At 47.7% G+C, this 22,500-nt stretch overlaps 1 protein-coding gene across 7 annotated transcripts in view; it reads left to right on the top strand.

Moving 5' to 3' along the window:
• The window catches only part of LOC144738318 (CTP synthase 1-like), a 68,528-nt gene that overhangs the window by 27,842 nt on the left and 18,186 nt on the right, over positions 1–22,500 (top strand). For all 7 annotated transcript variants that reach the window (XM_078621329.1, XM_078621332.1, XM_078621333.1 and 4 more), the window contains 8 exons: positions 38–138; positions 5,665–5,781; positions 8,611–8,694; positions 16,016–16,096; positions 17,141–17,295; positions 18,629–18,761; positions 19,230–19,318; positions 21,032–21,126. In XM_078621329.1, the coding sequence (XP_078477455.1) occupies positions 38–138; positions 5,665–5,781; positions 8,611–8,694; positions 16,016–16,096; positions 17,141–17,295; positions 18,629–18,761; positions 19,230–19,318; positions 21,032–21,126 (855 nt within the window). The remainder of the gene's footprint in view (positions 1–37; positions 139–5,664; positions 5,782–8,610; positions 8,695–16,015; positions 16,097–17,140; positions 17,296–18,628; positions 18,762–19,229; positions 19,319–21,031; positions 21,127–22,500) is intronic.

Below are 22,500 nucleotides of genomic sequence, written 5' to 3' on the forward strand. Positions count from 1 at the left end.
TGTGTGTCTATGTGTGTGTGTCTATGTGTGTGTGTAGTTGTCCCACACATCACGGACGCGGTACAGGAGTGGGTGATGTCGCAGGCGAAGGTTCCTGTGGACGCTCGGGGAGAGGAGCCGCAAGTCTGTGTCATCGAGGTCAGAGACACACAGACACACAGACATAGAGATATACACATAGACATACATAGAGATACATAGATACACACACACAGAGACACACACATAGATACACGTGTGTGTGTGTTGGTAGGTACTACAGTGACATAGATGTCTCTGTGTGTGTGTGTTGGTAGGTACTACAGGGACATAGATGTCTGTGTGTGTGTGTGTGTTGGTAGGTACTATCGGTGACATAGATGTCTGTGTGTGTGTGTGTTGGTAGGTACTACAGGGACATAGATGTCTGTGTGTGTGTTGGTAGGTACTATCGGTGACATAGATGTCTGTGTGTGTGTGTGTTGGTAGGTACTACAGGGACATAGATGTCTGTGTGTGTGTGTGTGTTGGTAGGTACTACAGGGACATAGATGTCTCTGTGTGTGTGTGTGTTGGTAGGTACTATATGGACATAGATGTCTGTGTGTGTGTGTGTGTTGGTAGGTACTACAGGGACATAGATGTCTCTGTGTGTGTGTGTTGGTAGGTACTACAGGGACATAGATGTCTGTGTGTGTGTGTGTGTTGGTAGGTACTACAGGGACATAGATGTCTCTGTGTGTGTGTGTGTTGGTAGGTACTACAGGGACATAGATGTCTCTGTGTGTGTGTGTGTTGGTAGGTACTACAGGGACATAGATGTCTGTGTGTGTGTGTGTGTGTGTTGGTAGGTACTACAGGGACATAGATGTCTCTGTGTGTGTGTGTGTGTTGGTAGGTACTACAGGGACATAGATGTCTCTGTGTGTGTGTGTGTTGGTAGGTACTACAGGGACATAGATGTCTGTGTGTGTGTGTGTGTTGGTAGGTACTATCGGTGACATAGATGTCTGTGTGTGTGTGTGTTGGTAGGTACTACAGGGACATAGATGTCTGTGTGTGTGTGTTGGTAGGTACTACAGGGACATAGATGTCTGTGTGTGTGTGTGTGTTGGTAGGTACTACAGTGACATAGATGTCTCTGTGTGTGTGTGTGTTGGTAGGTTCTACAGGGACATAGATGTCTGTGTGTGTGTGTTGGTAGGTACTACAGGGACATAGATGTCTGTGTGTGTGTGTGTTGGTAGGTACTACAGGGACATAGATGTCTGTGTGTGTGTGTTGGTAGGTACTACAGGGACATAGATGTCTGTGTGTGTGTGTGTGTGTTGGTAGGTACTACAGGGACATAGATGTCTCTGTGTGTGTGTGTGTTGGTAGGTACTACAGTGACATAGATGTCTGTGTGTGTGTGTTGGTAGGTACTACAGTGACATAGATGTCTGTGTGTGTGTGTTGGTAGGTACTACAGGGACATAGATGTCTGTGTGTGTGTGTTGGTAGGTACTACAGGGACATAGATGTCTGTGTGTGTGTGTGTTGGTAGGTACTACAGTGACATAGATGTCTGTGTGTGTGTGTGTGTTGGTAGGTTCTACAGGGACATAGATGTCTGTGTGTGTGTGTTGGTAGGTACTACAGGGACATAGATGTCTGTGTGTGTGTGTGTTGGTAGGTACTACAGGGACATAGATGTCTGTGTGTGTGTGTTGGTAGGTACTACAGGGACATAGATGTCTGTGTGTGTGTGTGTGTGTTGGTAGGTACTACAGGGACATAGATGTCTGTGTGTGTGTGTTGGTAGGTACTACAGGGACATAGATGTCTGTGTGTGTGTGTTGGTAGGTACTACAGGGACATAGATGTCTGTGTGTGTGTGTTGGTAGGTACTACAGGGACATAGATGTCTCTGTGTGTGTGTGTGTTGGTAGGTACTACAGGGACATAGATGTCTGTGTGTGTGTGTGTGTTGGTAGGTACTATCGGTGACATAGATGTCTGTGTGTGTGTGTGTTGGTAGGTACTACAGGGGACATAGATGTCTCTGTGTGTGTGTGTTGGTAGGTACTACAGTGACATAGATGTCTGTGTGTGTGTGTTGGTAGGTTCTACAGTGACATAGATGTCTGTGTGTGTGTGTGTGTTGGTAGGTACTACAGTGACATAGATGTCTGTGTGTGTGTGTGTGTTGGTAGGTACTACAGGGACATAGATGTCTCTGTGTGTGTGTGTGTTGGTAGGTACTACAGGGACATAGATGTCTCTGTGTGTGTGTGTTGGTAGGTACTACAGGGACATAGATGTCTGTGTGTGTGTGTGTTGGTAGGTACTACAGGGACATAGATGTCTGTGTGTGTGTGTGTGTTGGTAGGTACTACAGGGACATAGATGTCTCTGTGTGTGTGTGTGTGTGTTGGTAGGTACTACAGGGACATAGATGTCTCTGTGTGTGTGTGTGTGTTGGTAGGTACTACAGGGACATAGATGTCTGTGTGTGTGTGTGTGTGTTGGTAGGTACTACAGGGACATAGATGTCTCTGTGTGTGTGTGTGTTGGTAGGTACTACAGGGACATAGATGTCTGTGTGTGTGTGTGTTGGTAGGTACTACAGTGACATAGATGTCTGTGTGTGTGTGTTGGTAGGTACTACAGTGACATAGATGTCTGTGTGTGTGTGTTGGTAGGTACTACAGGGACATAGATGTCTGTGTGTGTGTGTGTTGGTAGGTACTACAGGGACATAGATGTCTGTGTGTGTGTGTGTGTTGGTAGGTACTACAGTGACATAGATGTCTGTGTGTGTGTGTTGGTAGGTACTACAGTGACATAGATGTCTCTGTGTGTGTGTGTGTTGGTAGGTACTACAGGGACATAGATGTCTGTGTGTGTGTGTTGGTAGGTACTACAGGGACATAGATGTCTGTGTGTGTGTGTGTTGGTAGGTACTACAGTGACATAGATGTCTGTGTGTGTGTGTTGGTAGGTACTACAGGGACATAGATGTCTGTGTGTGTGTGTGTTGGTAGGTACTACAGGGACATAGATGTCTGTGTGTGTGTGTGTGTTGGTAGGTTCTACAGGGACATAGATGTCTGTGTGTGTGTGTGTTGGTAGGTACTACAGTGACATAGATGTCTGTGTGTGTGTGTGTGTTGGTAGGTTCTACAGGGACATAGATGTCTGTGTGTGTGTGTGTTGGTAGGTACTACAGGGACATAGATGTCTGTGTGTGTGTGTTGGTAGGTACTACAGGGACATAGATGTCTGTGTGTGTGTGTGTGTGTTGGTAGGTACTACAGGGACATAGATGTCTGTGTGTGTGTGTTGGTAGGTACTACAGGGACATAGATGTCTGTGTGTGTGTGTTGGTAGGTACTACAGGGACATAGATGTCTGTGTGTGTGTGTGTTGGTAGGTACTACAGGGACATAGATGTCTCTGTGTGTGTGTGTGTTGGTAGGTACTACAGGGACATAGATGTCTGTGTGTGTGTGTGTGTGTTGGTAGGTACTATCGGTGACATAGATGTCTGTGTGTGTGTGTGTTGGTAGGTACTACAGGGGACATAGATGTCTCTGTGTGTGTGTGTTGGTAGGTACTACAGTGACATAGATGTCTGTGTGTGTGTGTTGGTAGGTTCTACAGTGACATAGATGTCTGTGTGTGTGTGTGTGTTGGTAGGTACTACAGTGACATAGATGTCTGTGTGTGTGTGTGTGTTGGTAGGTACTACAGGGACATAGATGTCTCTGTGTGTGTGTGTGTTGGTAGGTACTACAGGGACATAGATGTCTGTGTGTGTGTGTGTGTGTTGGTAGGTACTACAGGGACATAGATGTCTCTGTGTGTGTGTGTGTTGGTAGGTACTACAGGGACATAGATGTCTGTGTGTGTGTGTGTTGGTAGGTACTACAGGGACATAGATGTCTGTGTGTGTGTGTGTTGGTAGGTACTACAGGGACATAGATGTCTGTGTGTGTGTGTGTGTGTGTTGGTAGGTACTACAGGGACATAGATGTCTGTGTGTGTGTGTGTGTGTGTTGGTAGGTACTACAGGGGACATAGATGTCTCTGTGTGTGTGTGTGTGTTGGTAGGTACTACAGGGACATAGATGTCTGTGTGTGTGTGTGTGTTGGTAGGTACTACAGGGACATAGATGTCTGTGTGTGTGTGTGTGTTGGTAGGTACTACAGGGGACATAGATGTCTCTGTGTGTGTGTTGGTAGGTACTACAGGGACATAGATGTCTCTGTGTGTGTGTGTTGGTAGGTACTACAGGGACATAGATGTCTCTGTGTGTGTGTGTTGGTAGGTACTATCGGTGACATAGATGTCTGTGTGTGTGTTGGTAGGTACTACAGGGACATAGATGTCTGTGTGTGTGTGTGTGTTGGTAGGTACTACAGGGACATAGATGTCTGTGTGTGTGTGTTGGTAGGTACTACAGGGACATAGATGTCTGTGTGTGTGTGTTGGTAGGTACTACAGGGACATAGATGTCTGTGTGTGTGTGTTGGTAGGTACTACAGGGACATAGATGTCTGTGTGTGTGTGTGTGTTGGTAGGTACTACAGGGACATAGATGTCTCTGTGTGTGTGTGTGTTGGTAGGTACTACAGGTGACATAGATGTCTCTGTGTGTGTGTGTTGGTAGGTACTACAGGGACATAGATGTCTGTGTGTGTGTGTGTGTTGGTAGGTACTACAGGGACATAGATGTCTCTGTGTGTGTGTGTTGGTAGGTACTACAGGGACATAGATGTCTGTGTGTGTGTGTGTTGGTAGGTACTACAGGGACATAGATGTCTGTGTGTGTGTGTGTTGGTAGGTACTACAGGGACATAGATGTCTGTGTGTGTGTGTTGGTAGGTACTACAGGGACATAGATGTCTCTGTGTGTGTGTGTTGGTAGGTACTACAGGGACATAGATGTCTGTGTGTGTGTGTGTTGGTAGGTACTACAGGGACATAGATGTCTGTGTGTGTGTGTTGGTAGGTACTACAGGGACATAGATGTCTGTGTGTGTGTGTGTGTTGGTAGGTACTACAGTGACATAGATGTCTCTGTGTGTGTGTGTTGGTAGGTACTATCGGTGACATAGATGTCTCTGTGTGTGTGTGTTGGTAGGTACTACAGGGACATAGATGTCTCTGTGTGTGTGTGTGTTGGTAGGTACTACAGGGACATAGATGTCTCTGTGTGTGTGTGTGTTGGTAGGTACTATCGGTGACATAGATGTCTCTGTGTGTGTGTGTGTGTGTGTTGGTAGGTACTACAGTGACATAGATGTCTCTGTGTGTGTGTGTTGGTAGGTACTATCGGTGACATAGATGTCTCTGTGTGTGTGTGTGTGTGTTGGTAGGTACTACAGTGACATAGATGTCTCTGTGTGTGTGTGTTGGTAGGTACTATCGGTGACATAGATGTCTCTGTGTGTGTGTTGGTAGGTACTACAGTGACATAGATGTCTCTGTGTGTGTGTGTGTGTTGGTAGGTACTACAGGGACATAGATGTCTCTGTGTGTGTGTGTGTTGGTAGGTGCTACAGTGACATAGATGTCTCTGTGTGTGTGTGTGTGTTGGTAGGTACTATCGGTGACATAGATGTCTCTCTGTGTGTGTAATAGTTGGGAGGTACTACAGGTGACATAGATGTCTCTCTGTGTGTGTGTGTGTGTGATAGTTGGGAGGTACTATCGGTGACATAGAAGGGATGCCGTTCGTGGAGGCCTTTCGTCAGTTTCAGTTTCGAGTTCAGCGGGAAAACTTCGCGAATATTCATGTCAGCCTCGTACCACAGGTACCACTCACCCACTCACCCACCACTCGCTCGCTCACTCGCTCACTCGCTCACCCACCACTCACTCACTCAGTCACTCACTCACTCAGTCACTCACTCACTCACTCACTCGCTCACTCGCTCACTCGCTCACCCACCACTCACTCACTCACTCAGTCACTCACTCACTCAGTCACTCAGTCACTCACCACTCGCTCGCTCACTCGCTCACTCGCTCACCCACCACTCACTCACTCACTCAGTCACTCACTCACTCAGTCACTCAGTCACTCACTCACTCAGTCGCTCACTCACTCGCTCAGTCGCTCACTCACTCGCTCAGTCGCTCACTCACTCAGTCACTCACTCAACCACTCACTCACTCACTCACCCACCCACCGCTCGCTCGCTGACCCACTCACTCACTCAGTCACTCACTCACTCAGTCACTCACCCACCACTCGCTCGCTCGCTCAGTCACTCACTCACTCAGTCAGTCGCTCACTCACTCAGTCACTCACTCAACCACTCACTCACTCACTCACCATTCACTCGCTCAGTCGCTCACTCACTCGCTCAGTCGCTCACTCACTCAGTCACTCACTCAACCACTCACTCACTCACTCACCCACCCACCACTCGCTCGCTCGCTGACCCACTCACTCACTCAGTCACTCACTCACTCAGTCACTCACTCACCCACCACTCGCTCGCTCGCTCAGTCACTCAGTCACTCACTCACTCACCCACTCACCCACCACTCACTCGCTCAGTCGCTCACTCACTCAGTCACTCACTCATTCATTCACTCACTCAGTCACCCACCACTCACTCACTCAGTCACTCACTCACCCACTCACTCACTCACTCAGTCACTCACTCAACCACTCACTCACCCACTCACTCACCCACTCACTCGCTTGCTCGCTCGCTCGCTCACCCACTCACTCACCACTCGCTCACTCACTCACCACTCACCACTCACTCACCCACTCACCCATCCACTCACTCACCCACTCACTCACTCACCCACTCACCCATCCAATCACTCACTTACCCACTCACCCACCAACTCACTCACCCACCCACTCACTCACCCACTCACTCACTCACCCACTCACTCACCCACTCACTCACCCACTCACCCATCCAATCACTCACTTACCCACTCACCCATCCAATCACTCACTTACCCACTCACTCACCCACCAACTCACTCACCCACCCACTCACTCACCCACTCACTCACTCACCCACTCACTCACCCACTCACTCACCCACTCACTCACCCACTCACCCATCCAATCACTCACTTACCCACTCACTCACCCACTCACTCACTCACTCACCCACTCACTCACCCACTCACTCACCCACTCACCCATCCAATCACTCACTTACCCACTCACCCACCAACTCACTCACCCACCCACTCACTCACCCACTCACTCACTCACCCACTCACTCACCCACTCACTCACCCACTCACCCATCCAATCACTCACTTACCCACTCACCCATCCAATCACTCACTTACCCACTCACCCACCCACTCACTCACCCACCCACTCACTCACCCACTCACTCACTCACCCACTCACTCACCCACTCACTCACCCACTCACTCATCCACTCACTCACTTACCCACTCACCCATCCAATCACTCACTCACCCACTCACTCACCCCTCGCTCACTCACCACTCACCCCGTGTCTCTGTGTCTGTCTCTGTCTCTGTGTCTCTGTCTCTCTCTCTGTGTCTGTGTCTGTCTGTCTTTGTGTCTCTGTCTCTCTCTGTGTCTCTGTGTGTGTCTCTGTCTGTGTCTGGGGAGCGGTAGTGTAGCGGTTAGCGCGCTGCGCTATGAACCCGGCGACACGGGTTCGATTCCCGCTCACGGCCAACACCAGTGACGATTTTCTGAACCGGTCCTGGGCCTCCCCTAGGTCGACTCAGCCTCAAATGAGTACCTGGTGCGGTGTGTAAACATCGCCACTGGGGAGACAAAGGCGGTCGGGCGTGGTGCTGGCCACCCACCCCCTCGTGTGCCGTGCCGGCCTTCATAGGTGCTCGCTAACAGCACTTGCCCCTACAGTCTGTAAAGGCTACACGGGGATCTTTTTATCTTTGTCTGTATCTGTGTCTCTGTCTGTGTCTGTCTCTGTGTCTGTGTCTGTCTTTGTGTCTCTGTCTGTCTCTCTGTCTCTGTCTGTCTCTCTGTGTCTGTCTGTGTCTGTGTGTCTGTCTCTCTGTCTCTGTCTGTCTCTCTGTGTCTATCTGTGTCTGTGTGTGTCTCTCTGTCTCTGTCTGTCTCTCTGTGTCTATCTGTGTCTGTGTGTCTGTCTCTCTGTCTCTGTCTGTCTCTGTGTCTCTGTCTGTGTCTGTCTCTGTGTCTCTGTCTCTCTATCTGCATTTATCGGTGTCTCTGTCTGTGTCTGTTTGTCTGTGTCTCTGTCTGTGTCTGAGTCTGTGTGTGTGTCTATCTGTGTGTGTGTCTGTCTGTCTGTGTGTGTGTGTGTCTAACTGTGTGTGTCTAACTGTGTGTGTGTCTCTCTCTGTCTCTCTGTCTCTCTGTGTCTCTCTCTCTGTCTATCTGTGTGTGTGTCTATCTGTGTGTGTCTATCTGTGTGTGTGTCTATCTGTGTGTGTGTGTCTATCTGTGTGTGTGTGTGTCTATCTGTGTGTGTGTGTCTATCTGTGTGTGTGTATATGTGTATCTCTGTGTGTGTCTCTCTCTCTGTCTAACTGTGTGTCTGTGTGTCTATGTGTGTGTCTCTCTCTGTGTGTGTCTATCTAACTGTGTGTGTGTCTGTGTGTCTATCTAACTGTGTCTGTGTGTATTTGTCTCTCAGCCCGGAGCGACCGGTGAGCAGAAAACGAAACCGACCCAGAACAGCGTTCGTGAGCTACGTGGTCTCGGCCTGTCACCTGACCTGGTGACTACACTGTACACTACACTGTACACTACACTGTACACTACACTGTACACTACACTGTACACTACACTATACACTACACTGTACACTATACACTATACACCACACTACACTGTACACTACACTATACACTACACTGTACACTACACTACACTATACACTACACTATACACTACACTATACACTACACTATACACTACACTATACACTACACTACACACTACACTACACACTACACTACACACTACACTATACACTACACTATACACTACACTATACACTACACTATACACTACACTACACACTACACTATACACTACACTACACACTACACTACACACTACACTACACACTACACTATACACTACACTATACACTACACTATACACTACACTATACACTACACTATACACTACACTATACACTATACTATACACTACACTATACACTACACTATACACTACACTATACACTATACACTACACTATACACTACACTACACACTACACTACACTATACACTACACTACACTGTACACTACACTGTACACTATACACCACACTACACTGTACACTACACTGTACACTACACTGTACACTACACTACACACTACACTATACACTATACACCACACTACACTGTACACTACACTGTACACTACACTGTACACTACACTGTACACTACACTATACACTACACTGTACACTATACACTATACACCACACTACACTGTACACTACACTGTACACTACACTGTACACTACACTACACTATACACTACACTATACACTACACTATACACTACACTATACACTACACTATACACTACACTACACACTACACTACACACTACACTACACACTACACTATACACTACACTATACACTACACTATACACTACACTATACACTACACACTACACTATACACTACACTATACACTACACTATACACTATACACTACACTATACACTACACTACACTATACACTACACTACACACTACACTATACACTACACTATACACTACACTACACACTACACTACACACTACACTATACACTACACTACACACTACACTACACACTACACTACACACTACACTATACACTACACTACACACTACACTACACACTACACTACACACTACACTACACACTACACTACACACTACACTATACACTACACTATACACTACACTATACACTACACTATACACTACACTACACACTACACTATACACTACACTATACACTATACACTACACTATACACTACACTATACACTACACTATACACTACACTACACTATACACTACACTATACACTACACTATACACTACACACTACACTACACACTACACTATACACTACACTATACACTACACTATACACTACACTATACACTACACTACACTATACACTACACTATACACTACACACTACACTACACACTACACTATACACTACACTACACACTACACTATACACTACACTACACACTACACTATACACTACACTACACACTACACTACACACTACACTATACACTACACTACACACTACACTATACACTACACTACACACTACACTACACACTACACTATACACTACACTATACACTACACTATACACTACACTATACACTACACACTACACTACACACTACACTACACACTACACTATACACTACACTACACACTACACTACACACTACACTACACTACACACTACACTACACACTACACTACACACTACACTATACACTACACTATACACTACACTATACACTACACTATACACTACACTACACACTACACTATACACTACACTATACACTATACACTACACTATACACTACACTATACACTACACTATACACTACACTACACTATACACTACACTATACACTACACTATACACTACACACTACACTACACACTACACTATACACTACACTATACACTACACTATACACTACACTACACTATACACTACACTATACACTACACACTACACTACACACTACACTATACACTACACTACACACTACACTATACACTACACTACACACTACACTATACACTACACTACACACTACACTACACACTACACTATACACTACACACTACACTATACACTACACTACACACTACACTACACACTACACTATACACTACACTATACACTACACTATACACTACACTATACACTACACACTACACTACACACTACACTATACACTACACTACACACTACACTATACACTACACTACACACTACACTATACACTACACTACACTACACACTACACTACACACTACACTATACACTACACTATAGACTACACTATACACTACACTATACACTACACTATACACTACACTATACACTACACTACACACTACACTATACACTACACTATACACTACACTATACACTACACTACACACTACACTATACACTACACTATACACTACACTACACACTACACTATACACTACACTACACACTACACTATACACTACACTATACACTACACACTACACTACACACTACACTATACACTACACACTACACTATACACTACACTACACACTACACTATACACTACACTATACACTACACTACACACTACACTATACACTACACTACACACTACACTATACACTACACTATACACTACACTATACACTACACTATACACTACACTATACACTACACTATACACTACACTATACACTACACTATACACTACACTACACACTACACTATACACTACACTATACACTACACACTACACTACACACTACACTATACACTACACTACACACTACACTATACACTACACTACACACTACACTATACTATACACTACACTATACACTACTACACTATACACTACACTATACACTACACTATACACTACACACTACACTACACACTACACTATACACTACACTACACACTACACTACACACTACACTATACACTACACTATACACTACACTACACACTACACTATACTATACACTACACTATACACTACTACACTATACACTACACTATACACTACACTATACACTACACTACACACTACACTACACACTACACTATACTATACACTACACTATACACTACTACACTATACACTACACTACACACTACACTATACACTACACTACACACTACACTACACACTACACTATACACTACACTATACACTACACTACACACTACACTACACACTACACTATACACTACACTATACACTACACTATACACTACACTATACACTACACTACACTATACACTACACTACACACTACACTATACACTACACTATACACTATACACTACACTACACACTACACTATACACTACACTATACACTACACTATACACTACACTATACACTACACTATACACTACACTACACTATACACTACACTACACACTACACTATACACTACACTATACACTATACACTACACTACACACTACACTATACACTACACTATACACTACACACTACACTATACACTACACTATACACTACACTACACACTACACTACACACTACACTATACACTACACTATACACTACACTATACACTACACTATACACTACACTACACTATACACTACACTACACACTACACTATACACTACACTATACACTATACACTACACTACACACTACACTATACACTACACTATACACTACACTATACACTACACTACACACTACACTACACACTACACTATACACTACACTATACACTACACACTACACTATACACTACACTACTCTCTGTCTCTCTGTGTCTGTGTGTCTCTCTGTTTAAGTAACAATGTCTGTCTGTGTCTCTGTCTCACTGTGTCTGTGTCTCTGTCTCACTGTGTGTGTCTCTCTCTCTGTGTGTGTCTCACTGTGTGTCTCTCTGTGTGTCTCTCTCTGTGTGTCTCTGTGTTTCACTGTGTGTCTCTGTGTCTGTGTGTTTCTGTCTCTGTGTGTGCAGGTTGTGTGTCGCTGTGAGTCTCACTGTGTGTCTCACTGTCTCTGTGTGTGTCTCACTGTGTGTCTCTGTGTGTATGTGTCTCACTGTGTGTCTGTGTCACTGTGTGTCTCTGTGTGTATGTGTCTCACTGTGTGTCTGTGTCACTGTGTGTCTCTGTGTGTATGTGTCTCACTGTGTGTGTCTCACTGTGTGTCTCTGTGTGTATGTGTCTCACTGTGTGTCTGTGTCACTGTGTGTCTCTGTGTGTATGTGTCTCACTGTGTGTGTCTCACTGTGTGTCTCTGTGTGTATGTGTCTCACTGTGTGTCTGTGTCACTGTGTGTCTCTGTGTGTATGTGTCTCACTGTGTGTCTGTGTCACTGTGTGTGTCTCTGTCTCACTGTGTGTGTGTCTCTGTGTGTGTGTCTGTGTCTCACTGTGTGTGTGTCTGTGTCACTGTGTCTCTGTCTCTGTGTGTGTCTCACTGTGTGTGAGTCTCAATGTGTGTGTCTGTGTGTGTGTGTCTTTGTGCGTGTGTGTCTCACTGTGTGTCTGTGTCGCTGTGTGTGTCTCTGTGTCTAACTGTGTGTGTGTCTCTGTGTGTGTGTCTGTGTCTCACTGTGTGTGTGTGTGTCTGTGTCAATGTGTCTCTGTCTCTGTGTGTCTCACTGTGTGTGTGTGTGTGTGTCTGTGCAGGTTGTGTGTCGCTGTGTGTCTCACTGTGTGTCTCACTGTGTCTCACTGTGTCTCTCTGTGTGTCTCTGTGTGTGCAGGTTGTGTGCCGCTGTGTGTGTCACTGTGTCTCACTGTGTGTGTCACTGTCTGTGTGTCTCACTGTGTGTCACTGTGTGTCTCTGTGTGTGTCACTGTCTGTGTGTCTCTCTGTGTGTGTGTCTCTCTGTGTCTCACTGTCTCTGTGTGTGTGTCTCACTGTGTGTGTCTCTGTGTGTGCAGGTTGTGTGTCGCTGTGTGTGTGTCTCACTGTGTGTCTCACTGTGTGTCTCTGTGTGTGCAGGTTGTGTGTCGCTGTGTGTCTCACTGTGTGTGTGTGTGTCTCACTGTGTGTCACTGTGTGTGCAGGTTGTGTGTCGCTGTGTGTCTCACTGTGTGTGTGTGTGTCTCACTGTGTGTCACTGTGTGTGCAGGTTGTGTGTCGCTGTGAGTCTCACTGTGTGTCTCACTGTGTGTCACTGTGTGTGTCTCTGTGTGTGAGTCTCACTGTGTGTCTCACTGTGTGTCACTGTGTGTGCAGGTTGTGTCTCGCTGTGAGTCTCACTGTGTGTCACTGTGTGTCTCACTGTGTGTCTCACTGTGTGTCACTGTGTGTGTCTCTGTGTGTGTGTCTCACTGTGTGTCACTGTGTGTGCAGGTTGTGTCTCGCTGTGAGTCTCACTGTGTGTCACTGTGTGTCTCACTGTGTGTCTCACTGTGTGTCACTGTGTGTGTCTCTGTGTGTGTGTCTCACTGTGTGTCTCTGTGTGTGCAGGTTGTGTGTCACTGTGAGTCTCACTGTGTGTCACTGTGTGTGCAGGTTGTGTGTCACTGTGAGTCTCACTGTGTGTGTCTCACTGTGTGTGTCTCACTGTGTGTCACTGTGTGTGCAGGTTGTGTGTCACTGTGAGTCTCACTGTGTGTGTCTCACTGTGTGTGTCTCACTGTGTGTCACTGTGAGTCTCACTGTGTGTCACTGTGAGTCTCACTGTGTGTCACTGTGTGTGCAGGTTGTGTGTCACTGTGAGTCTCACTGTGTGTGTGAGTCTCACTGTGTGTGTCACTGTGTGTGTCACTGTGTGTGCAGGTTGTGTGTCGCTGTGAGTCTCACTGTGTGTCACTGTGTGTTACTGTGTCTGTGTCTCTCTGTGTCTCACTGTGTCTCTGTGTGTGTGTCTCACTGTGTCTCACTGTGTGTGTGTGTCTCTCTGTGTGTCTCACTGTGTGTGTGTGTGTGCAGGTTGTGTGTCGCTGTGAGTCTCACTGTGTGTGTGTGTCTCACTGTGTGTGTGTGTGTCTCTGTGTGTGCAGGTTGTGTGTCGCTGTGAGTCTCACTGTGTGTGTGTCACTGTGTATGTGTGTGTCACTGTGTGTGTGTGTGTCACTGTGTGTGAGTCTCACTGTGTGTGTCACTGTGTGTCTCACTGTGTGTGTGTCTCACTGTGTGTGTCACTGTGTGTGTGTGTCACTGTGTGTGTGTCTCACTGTGTGTGTCACTGTGTGTGTGTGTGTGTGTCTCACTGTGTGTGTCACTGTGTGTGTGTCTCACTGTGTGTGTGTCTCACTGTGTGTGTCACTGTGTGTGTGTGTGTGTCTCACTGTGTGTGTCACTGTGTGTCTCACTGTGTGTGTGTCTCACTGTGTGTGAGTCTCACTGTGTGTGTCACTGTGTGTGTGTGTGTGTGTCTCACTGTGTGTGTCACTGTGTGTGTGTGTCACTGTGTGTGTGTCTCACTGTGTGTGTGTCTCACTGTGTGTGTCACTGTGTGTGTGTGTGTCTCACTGTGTGTGTCACTGTGTGTCTCACTGTGTGTGTGTCTCACTGTGTGTGAGTCTCACTGTGTGTGTCACTGTGTGTGTGTGTGTGTGTCTCACTGTGTGTGTCACTGTGTGTGCAGGTTGTGTGTCGCTGTGAGTCTCACTGTGTGTGTCTCACTGTGTGTGTGTGTCTCACTGTGTGTGTGTCTCACTGTGTCTCACTGTGTGTGTGTGTGTGTGTCTCACTGTGTGTGTCACTGTGTGTGCAGGTTGTGTGTCGCTGTGTGTCTCACTGTGTGTGTCTCACTGTGTGTGTGTGTCTCACTGTGTGTGTCTCACTGTGTGTGTGTGTCTCTCTCTGTGTGTGCAGGTTGTGTGTCGCTGTGTCTCACTGTGTGTGTGTGTGTCTGTGTGTGTGTGTGTCTCACTGTGTCTCACTGTGTGTGTGTCTCTGTGTGTGTGTCTCACTGTGTGTGTGTGTGTCTCTGTGTGTGCAGGTTGTGTGTCGCTGTGTCTCACTGTGTCTCACTGTGTGTGTGTGTCTCACTGTGTGTCTCTGTGTGCAGGTTGTGTGTCGCTGTGTCTCACTGTGTCTCACTGTGTGTGTGTCTCACTGTGTGTGTGTCTCACTGTGTGTGTGTGTCTCACTGTGTCTCACTGTGTGTGTGTGTCTCACTGTGTGTCTCTGTGTGCAGGTTGTGTGTCGCTGTGTCTCACTGTGTCTCACTGTGTGTGTGTCTCTGTGTGTGTGTCTCACTGTGTGTGTGTGTCTCACTGTGTCTCACTGTGTGTGTGTGTCTCACTGTGTGTGTGTCTCACTGTGTCTCACTGTGTGTGTGTCTCTGTGTGTGCAGGTTGTGTGTCGCTGTGAGTCTCCGCTCTCTCTCTCCGTCAAGGAAAAAGTGGCCATGTTTTGTCACGTGGGACCAGAACAGGTAACCCTCTAGGTACACTCGGCATGAAATCTCCACTCCTCTAAACCCACCCAGACCCCACCTCTAGACCCACTCACTGTGAGTGTGTCACTGTGTGTGTGTCACTGTGTGTGTGTGTGTGTCACTGTGTTTGTGTGTCACTGTGTGTGTGTCACTGTGTGTGTGTGTGTCACTGTGTGTGTGTGTGTCACTGTGTGTGTGTGTGTGTCACTGTGTTTGTGTGTCACTGTGTGTGTGTCACTGTGTGTGTGTGTGTCACTGTGTGTGTGTGTGTCACTGTGTGTGAGTGTGTCACTGTGTGTGTCACTGTGTGTGTGTGTGTGTCACAGTGTTTGTGTGTCACTGTGTGTGTGTCACTGTGTGTGTGTGTGTCACTGTGTGTGTGTCACTGTGTGTGTGTGTGTCACTGTGTGTGTGTGTGTGTCACTGTGTGTGTGTGTGTCACTGTGTGTGTGTCACACTGTGTGTGTTTGTGTCACTGTGTGTGTGTGTGTGTCACTGTGTGTGTGTCACTGTGTGTGTTTGTGTCACTGTGTGTGTGTGTCACTGTGTGTGTGTGTGTCACTGTGTGTGTGTGTGTCACTGTGTGTGTGTCACTGTGTGTGTCACTGTGTGTGTCACTGTGTGTGTGTCACTGTGTGTGTGTGTGTGTCACTGTGTGTGTGTCACTGTGTGTGTGTGTGTGTCACTGTGTGTGTGTGTGTGTGTCACTGTGTGTGTCACTGTGTGTCTGTGTGTGTCACTGTGTGTGTGTGTGTGTCACTGTGTGTGTGTGTCACTGTGTGTCACTGTGTGTGTGTGCCACTGTGTGTGTGTCACTGTGTGTGTGTCACACTGTGTGTCTCACACTGTGTGTGTGTCACTGTGTGTGTGTCACACTGACTGTGTGTGTGTGTCACTGTGTGTGTGTCACACTGACTGTGTGTGTGTGTCACTGTATGTGTGTGTGTGTCACTGTGTGTGTGTCACTGTGTGTGTGTCACTGTGTGTGTGTGTGTCACACTGACTGTGTGTGTGTGTCACTGTGTGTGTGTCACCCTACAGGTGATGTGTGTACACGACGTGTCGTGTGTGTACCGCGTTCCACTGCTACTCGAGTCCCAGGGGGTGGTGCAGTATTTTCGCGAGCGACTCAATCTGCCAATCCCCCTCACACAGCCTCCACGCAGACTCAGCAAGTGGCGAGAGATGGCCAATCGGTGAGTGGGTGGGTGGGTGGGTGAGTGGGTGGGTGGGTGAGTGAGTGGGTGGGTGGGTGAGTGGGTGGGTGGGTGGGTGGATGAGTGGGTGAGTGGGTGAGTGGGTGGGTGGGTGAATGGGTGGGTGGGTGGGTGAGTGGGTGGGTGGGTGGGTGGGTGGGTGGGTGGGTGGGTGAGTGGGTGGGTGGGTGGGGGGGGGGGTGAGTGGGTGGGTGGGTGGGTGGATGAGTGGGTGAGTAGGTGGGTGGGTGAATGGGTGAGTGAGTGGGTGGGTGGGTGAGTGAGTGGGTGAATGGGTGGGTGGGTGGGTGGGTGAGTGAGTGAGTGAGTGAGTGAGTGGGTGAGTGGGTGGGTGGGTGGGTGGGTGGGTAGGTGAGTGGGTGGGTGAGTGAGTGAGTGAGTGGGTCGGTGGGTGAGTGAGTGGGTGGGTGGGTGAGTGAGTGGGTGAGTGGGTGAGTGGGTGGGTGAGTGGGTGAGTGGGTGGGTGGGTGGGTGGGTGGGTGGGTGGGTGAGTGAGTGGGTGGGTGAGTGAGTGGGTGGGTGAGTGAGTGAGTGGGTGGGTGAGTGAGTGGGTGGGTGAGTGAGTGGGTGAGTGGGTGAGTGGGTGGGTGGGTGAGTGAGTGGGTGGGTGGGTGGGTGAGTGGGTGGGTGGGTGGGTGAGTGGGTGGGTGGGTGGGTGGGTGAGTGGGTGGGTGAGTGGGTGGGTGAGTGGGTGGGTGGGTGGGTGAGTGGGTGGGTGGGTGGGTGGGTGAGTGGGTGGGTGGGTGGGTGAGTGGGTGGATGGGTGGGTGAGTGAGTGAGTGGGTGGGTGAGTGAGTGAGTGGGTGAGTGAGTTGAGTGGGTGGGTGAGTGAGTGGGTGGGTGGGTGGGTGAGTGAGTGGGTGGGTGAGTGGGTGAGTGAGTGGGTGAGTAAGTGGGTGGGTGGGTGGGTGGGTGAGTGAGTGAGTGAGTGAGTGGGTGAGTGGGTGGGTGGGTGGGTGAGTGGGTGGGTGGGTGGGTGGGTGGGTGAGTGGGTGGGTGGGTGGGTGGGTGGGTGGGTGGGTGGGTGAGTGAGTGAGTGAGTGGGTGAGTGGGTGGGTGGGTGGGTGAGTGAGTGGGTGGGTGGGTGGGTGAGTGGGTGGGTGAGTGGGTGGGTGGGTGAGTGGGTGGGTGAGTGGGTGGGTGGGTGGGTGGGTGGGTGAGTTGGTGGGTGGGTGAGTGTGTGTCTCTCTGTGTGTGTGTCTGTGTGAGTGTGTGTCTCTGTGTGTGTGTCTGTGTGTCTCACTCTCTCTCTGTGTGTGTCTGTGTGTGTCTGTGTGTGTCTGTGTGTGTCTCTGTGTGTCTGTGTGTGTAGCTCTGACCGCATGTTGAAGTCCGTAGCGATCACACTCGTGGGGAAGTACGTGCGTCTCTCCGACTCGTACGCCTCCGTCGTGAAGGCGCTGGAGCACGCCGCCCTCGCCATGAACCACAAACTACAACTCTCGGTGAGTCACCCACCTAGTGAGTCACCCACTTAGTCACCCACTTAGTCACTGAGTCACTCACTCACTCACTCACTGGAGCACGCCGCCCTCGCCATGAACCACAAACTACAACTCTCGGTGAGTCACCCACTCAGTTAGTCACCCACTGAGTCACTCACTCACTCACTCAGTCACTCACTCACTCACTGGAGCACGCCGCCCTCGCCATGAACCACAAACTATAACTCTCAGTGAGTCACCCACTTAGTGAGTCACCCAGTGAGTCAGTCACTCAGTCAGTGAGTCAGTCAGTGAGTCACTCAGTCAGTCAGTCACTCAGTGAGTCACTCAGTCAGTGAGTCACTCAGTCAGTCAGTCACTCACTCAGTCACCAACTCACTCACTCAGCCAAGTGTTTAGCACGCGGTTCTTAGCGTGTACCTAGCGTGTGCTTAGCGTGTGCGTGGCGTGTGGCGTGTGTCTCCGCAGTACGTAGACTCTGCGGACCTGGAGGGCGGCGTGCAGTCCACGGATCCCGTCAAATACCACGAGGCCTGGCACAAGCTGTGCAGCGCCGAGTCAGTCACACACACACTGTGACACACACACTCACACTCACACACAGTCACTCACACACACACACAGTGACACACACACTCACACACAGTGACACACACACTCACACACAGTGACACACACTCAGTGTGTGTGTCACTGTGTGTGTGGCACAAGCTGTGCAGCGCCGAGTCAGTCACTCACACACTGTGACACACACACTCACACTCACACACAGTCACTCACACACACACACAGTGACACACACACTCACACACAGTGACACACACTCAGTGTGTGTGTCACTGTGTGTGTGGCACAAGCTGTGCAGCGCAGAGTCAGTCACACTCACTCACAGTGACACACTCACTCACAGTGACACACACTCACTCACACACACACTGACACACACACACAGTGACACACACACTCACAGTGTGTGTGTCACTGTGTGTGTGTGTGTGGCACAAGCTGTGCAGCGCAGAGTCAGTCACACTCACAGTGACACACTCACTCACACACACACACACACTCACTCACTCAGTGAGACACTGTGACACTGTGTGTGTGTGAGTGTGTGTGTGAGTGTGTGGCACTGTGTGTGTGTGTGTCACTGTGTGTGTGTGTGTCACTGTGTGTGTGTCACTGTGTGTGTGTGTGTCACTGTGTCTGTGTGTGTCACTGTGTGTGTCACTGTGTGTGTGTGTGTCAGTGTATGTGTGTGTGTCACTGTGTGTGTGTGTGTCACTGTGTGTGTGTGTGTCACTGTGTGTGTGTCACTGTGTGTGTGTGTCACTGTGTGTGTGTGTCACTGTGTGTGTGTGTCACTGTGTGTGTGTGTCACTGTGTGTGTGTGTCACTGTGTGTGTCAGTGTGTGTCACTGTGTGTGTGTGTGTCACTGGGTGTGTCACTGGGTGTGTCACTGTGTGTGTGTCACTGTGTGTGTGTGTGTCACTGTGTGTGTGTGTCACTGTGTGTGTGTGTCACTGTGTGTGTGTCACTGTGTGTGTGTCACTGTGTGTGTGTGTGTGTCACTGTGTGTGTCACTGTGTGTGTGTGTGTCAGTGTATGTGTGTGTGTGTGTCACTGTGTGTGTGTGTGTCACTGTGTGTGTGTGTCACTGTGTGTGTGTGTCACTGTGTGTGTGTGTCACTGTGTGTGTGTGTGTCACTGTGTGTGTGTGTGTCACTGTGTGTGTGTGTGTCACTGTGTGTGTGTGTCACTGTGTGTGTCACTGTGTGTGTCACTGTGTGTGTGTGTGTGTCACTGGGTGTGTCACTGTGTGTGTGTCACTGTGTGTGTGTGTGTCACTGTGTGTGTGTCACTGTGTGTGTCACTGTGTGTGTGTGTCACTGTGTGTGTGTGTCACTGTGTGTGTGTGTCACTGTGTGTGTGTGTGTGTCACTGTGTGTGTGTCACTGTGTGTGTGTGTGTGTCACTGTGTGTGTGTGTGTGTCACTGTGTGTGTGTGTGTCACTGTGTGTGTGTGTGTCACTGTGTGTGTGTCACTGTGTGTGTGTGTGTCACTGTGTGTGTGTGTCACTGTGTGTGTGTCACTGTGTGTGTGTGTGTCACTGTGTGTGTGTGTGTCACTGTGTGTGTGTGTGTCACTGTGTGTTTGTGTCACTGTGTGTGTGTGTCACTGTGTGTGTGTGTCACTGTGTGTGTGTGTCACTGTGTCACTGTGTGTGTCACTGTGTCACTGTGTGTGTGTGTGTCACTGTGTGTGTTTCAGTGGGGTTCTTGTTCCTGGCGGTTTTGGGATTCGTGGCACGGAGGGGAAAATCTCAGCGGTGGAGTGGGCACGGAAAAACAACAAACCCTTCCTAGGTGACACACACACACAGTGACACACACACAGTGACACACACACAGTGACACACACACAGTGACACACACACACACACAGTGACACACACAGTGACACACACATACAGTGACACACACACAGTGACACACACAGTGACACACACACACAGTGACACACACACAGTGACACACACACACAGTGACACACACACAGTGACACACACAGTGACACACACACACACACAGTGACACACACACAGTGACACACACACAGTGACACACACACAGTGACACACACACAGTGATGATGATGATGTTGATGATGATGTTGATGATGTTGATGATGTTGATGATGATGATGATGTTGATGTTGATTTTGATGATGATGTTGTTGTTGTTGTTGTTGTTGTTGTTGTTGTTGTTGTTGTTGTTGTTGTTGTTGTTGTTGTTGATGATGATGGTGATGATGTTGATGATGAAGTTGATGATGATGTTGATGATGATGTTGATGATGATGGTGATGTTGATGATGAAGTTGATGATGTTGATGATGTTGTTGATGATGATGGTGATGTTGTTGATGATGATGATGATGAAGTTGATGATGATGTTGATGATGTTGATGATGAAGTTGATGTTGATGATGATGATGTTGATGAAGTTGATGATGATGATGATGTTGATGATGATGATGTTGATGATGTTGATGATGATGATGTTGATGATGATGATGATGTTGATGTTGATGATGTTGATGATGTTGATGATGAAGTTGATGATGATGTTGATGATGTTGATGATGTTGATGAAGTTGATGATGATGATGTTGTTGATGTTGTTGATGTTGTTGGTGATGTTGATGATGATGATGTTGGTGATGTTGATGTTGATGATGTTGATGAAGTTGATGATGATGATGTTGTTGATGTTGTTGATGTTGTTGGTGATGTTGATGATGATGATGTTGATGATGTTGATGATGATGATGTTGTTGATGTTGATGTTGTTGGTGATGTTGATGATGATGATGATGTTGGTGATGTTGATGTTGATGATGATGTTGATTATGAAGTTGATGTTGTTGATGATGTTGATGATGTTGATGTTGATGATGATGTTGATGAAGTTGATGTTGATGATGATGTTGATGTTGTTGATGATGTTGATGATATTGATGATGATGATGTTGATGATGTTGATGATGTTGATGATGAAGTTGATGTTGTTGATGATGTTGATGATGTTGATGTTGATGATGATGTTGATGATGAAGTTGATGTTGATGATGATGTTGATGTTGTTGATGATGTTGATGATATTGATGATGATGATGTTGATGATGTTGATGATGTTGATGATGATGATGTTGATGTTGATGATGTTGATGATGATGAT

This window comes from Lampetra planeri, chromosome 81 (genome assembly GCF_965212315.1).
Source record: "Lampetra planeri chromosome 81, kcLamPlan1.2.h2, whole genome shotgun sequence".
NCBI lineage: Eukaryota > Metazoa > Chordata > Hyperoartia > Petromyzontiformes > Petromyzontidae > Lampetra > Lampetra planeri.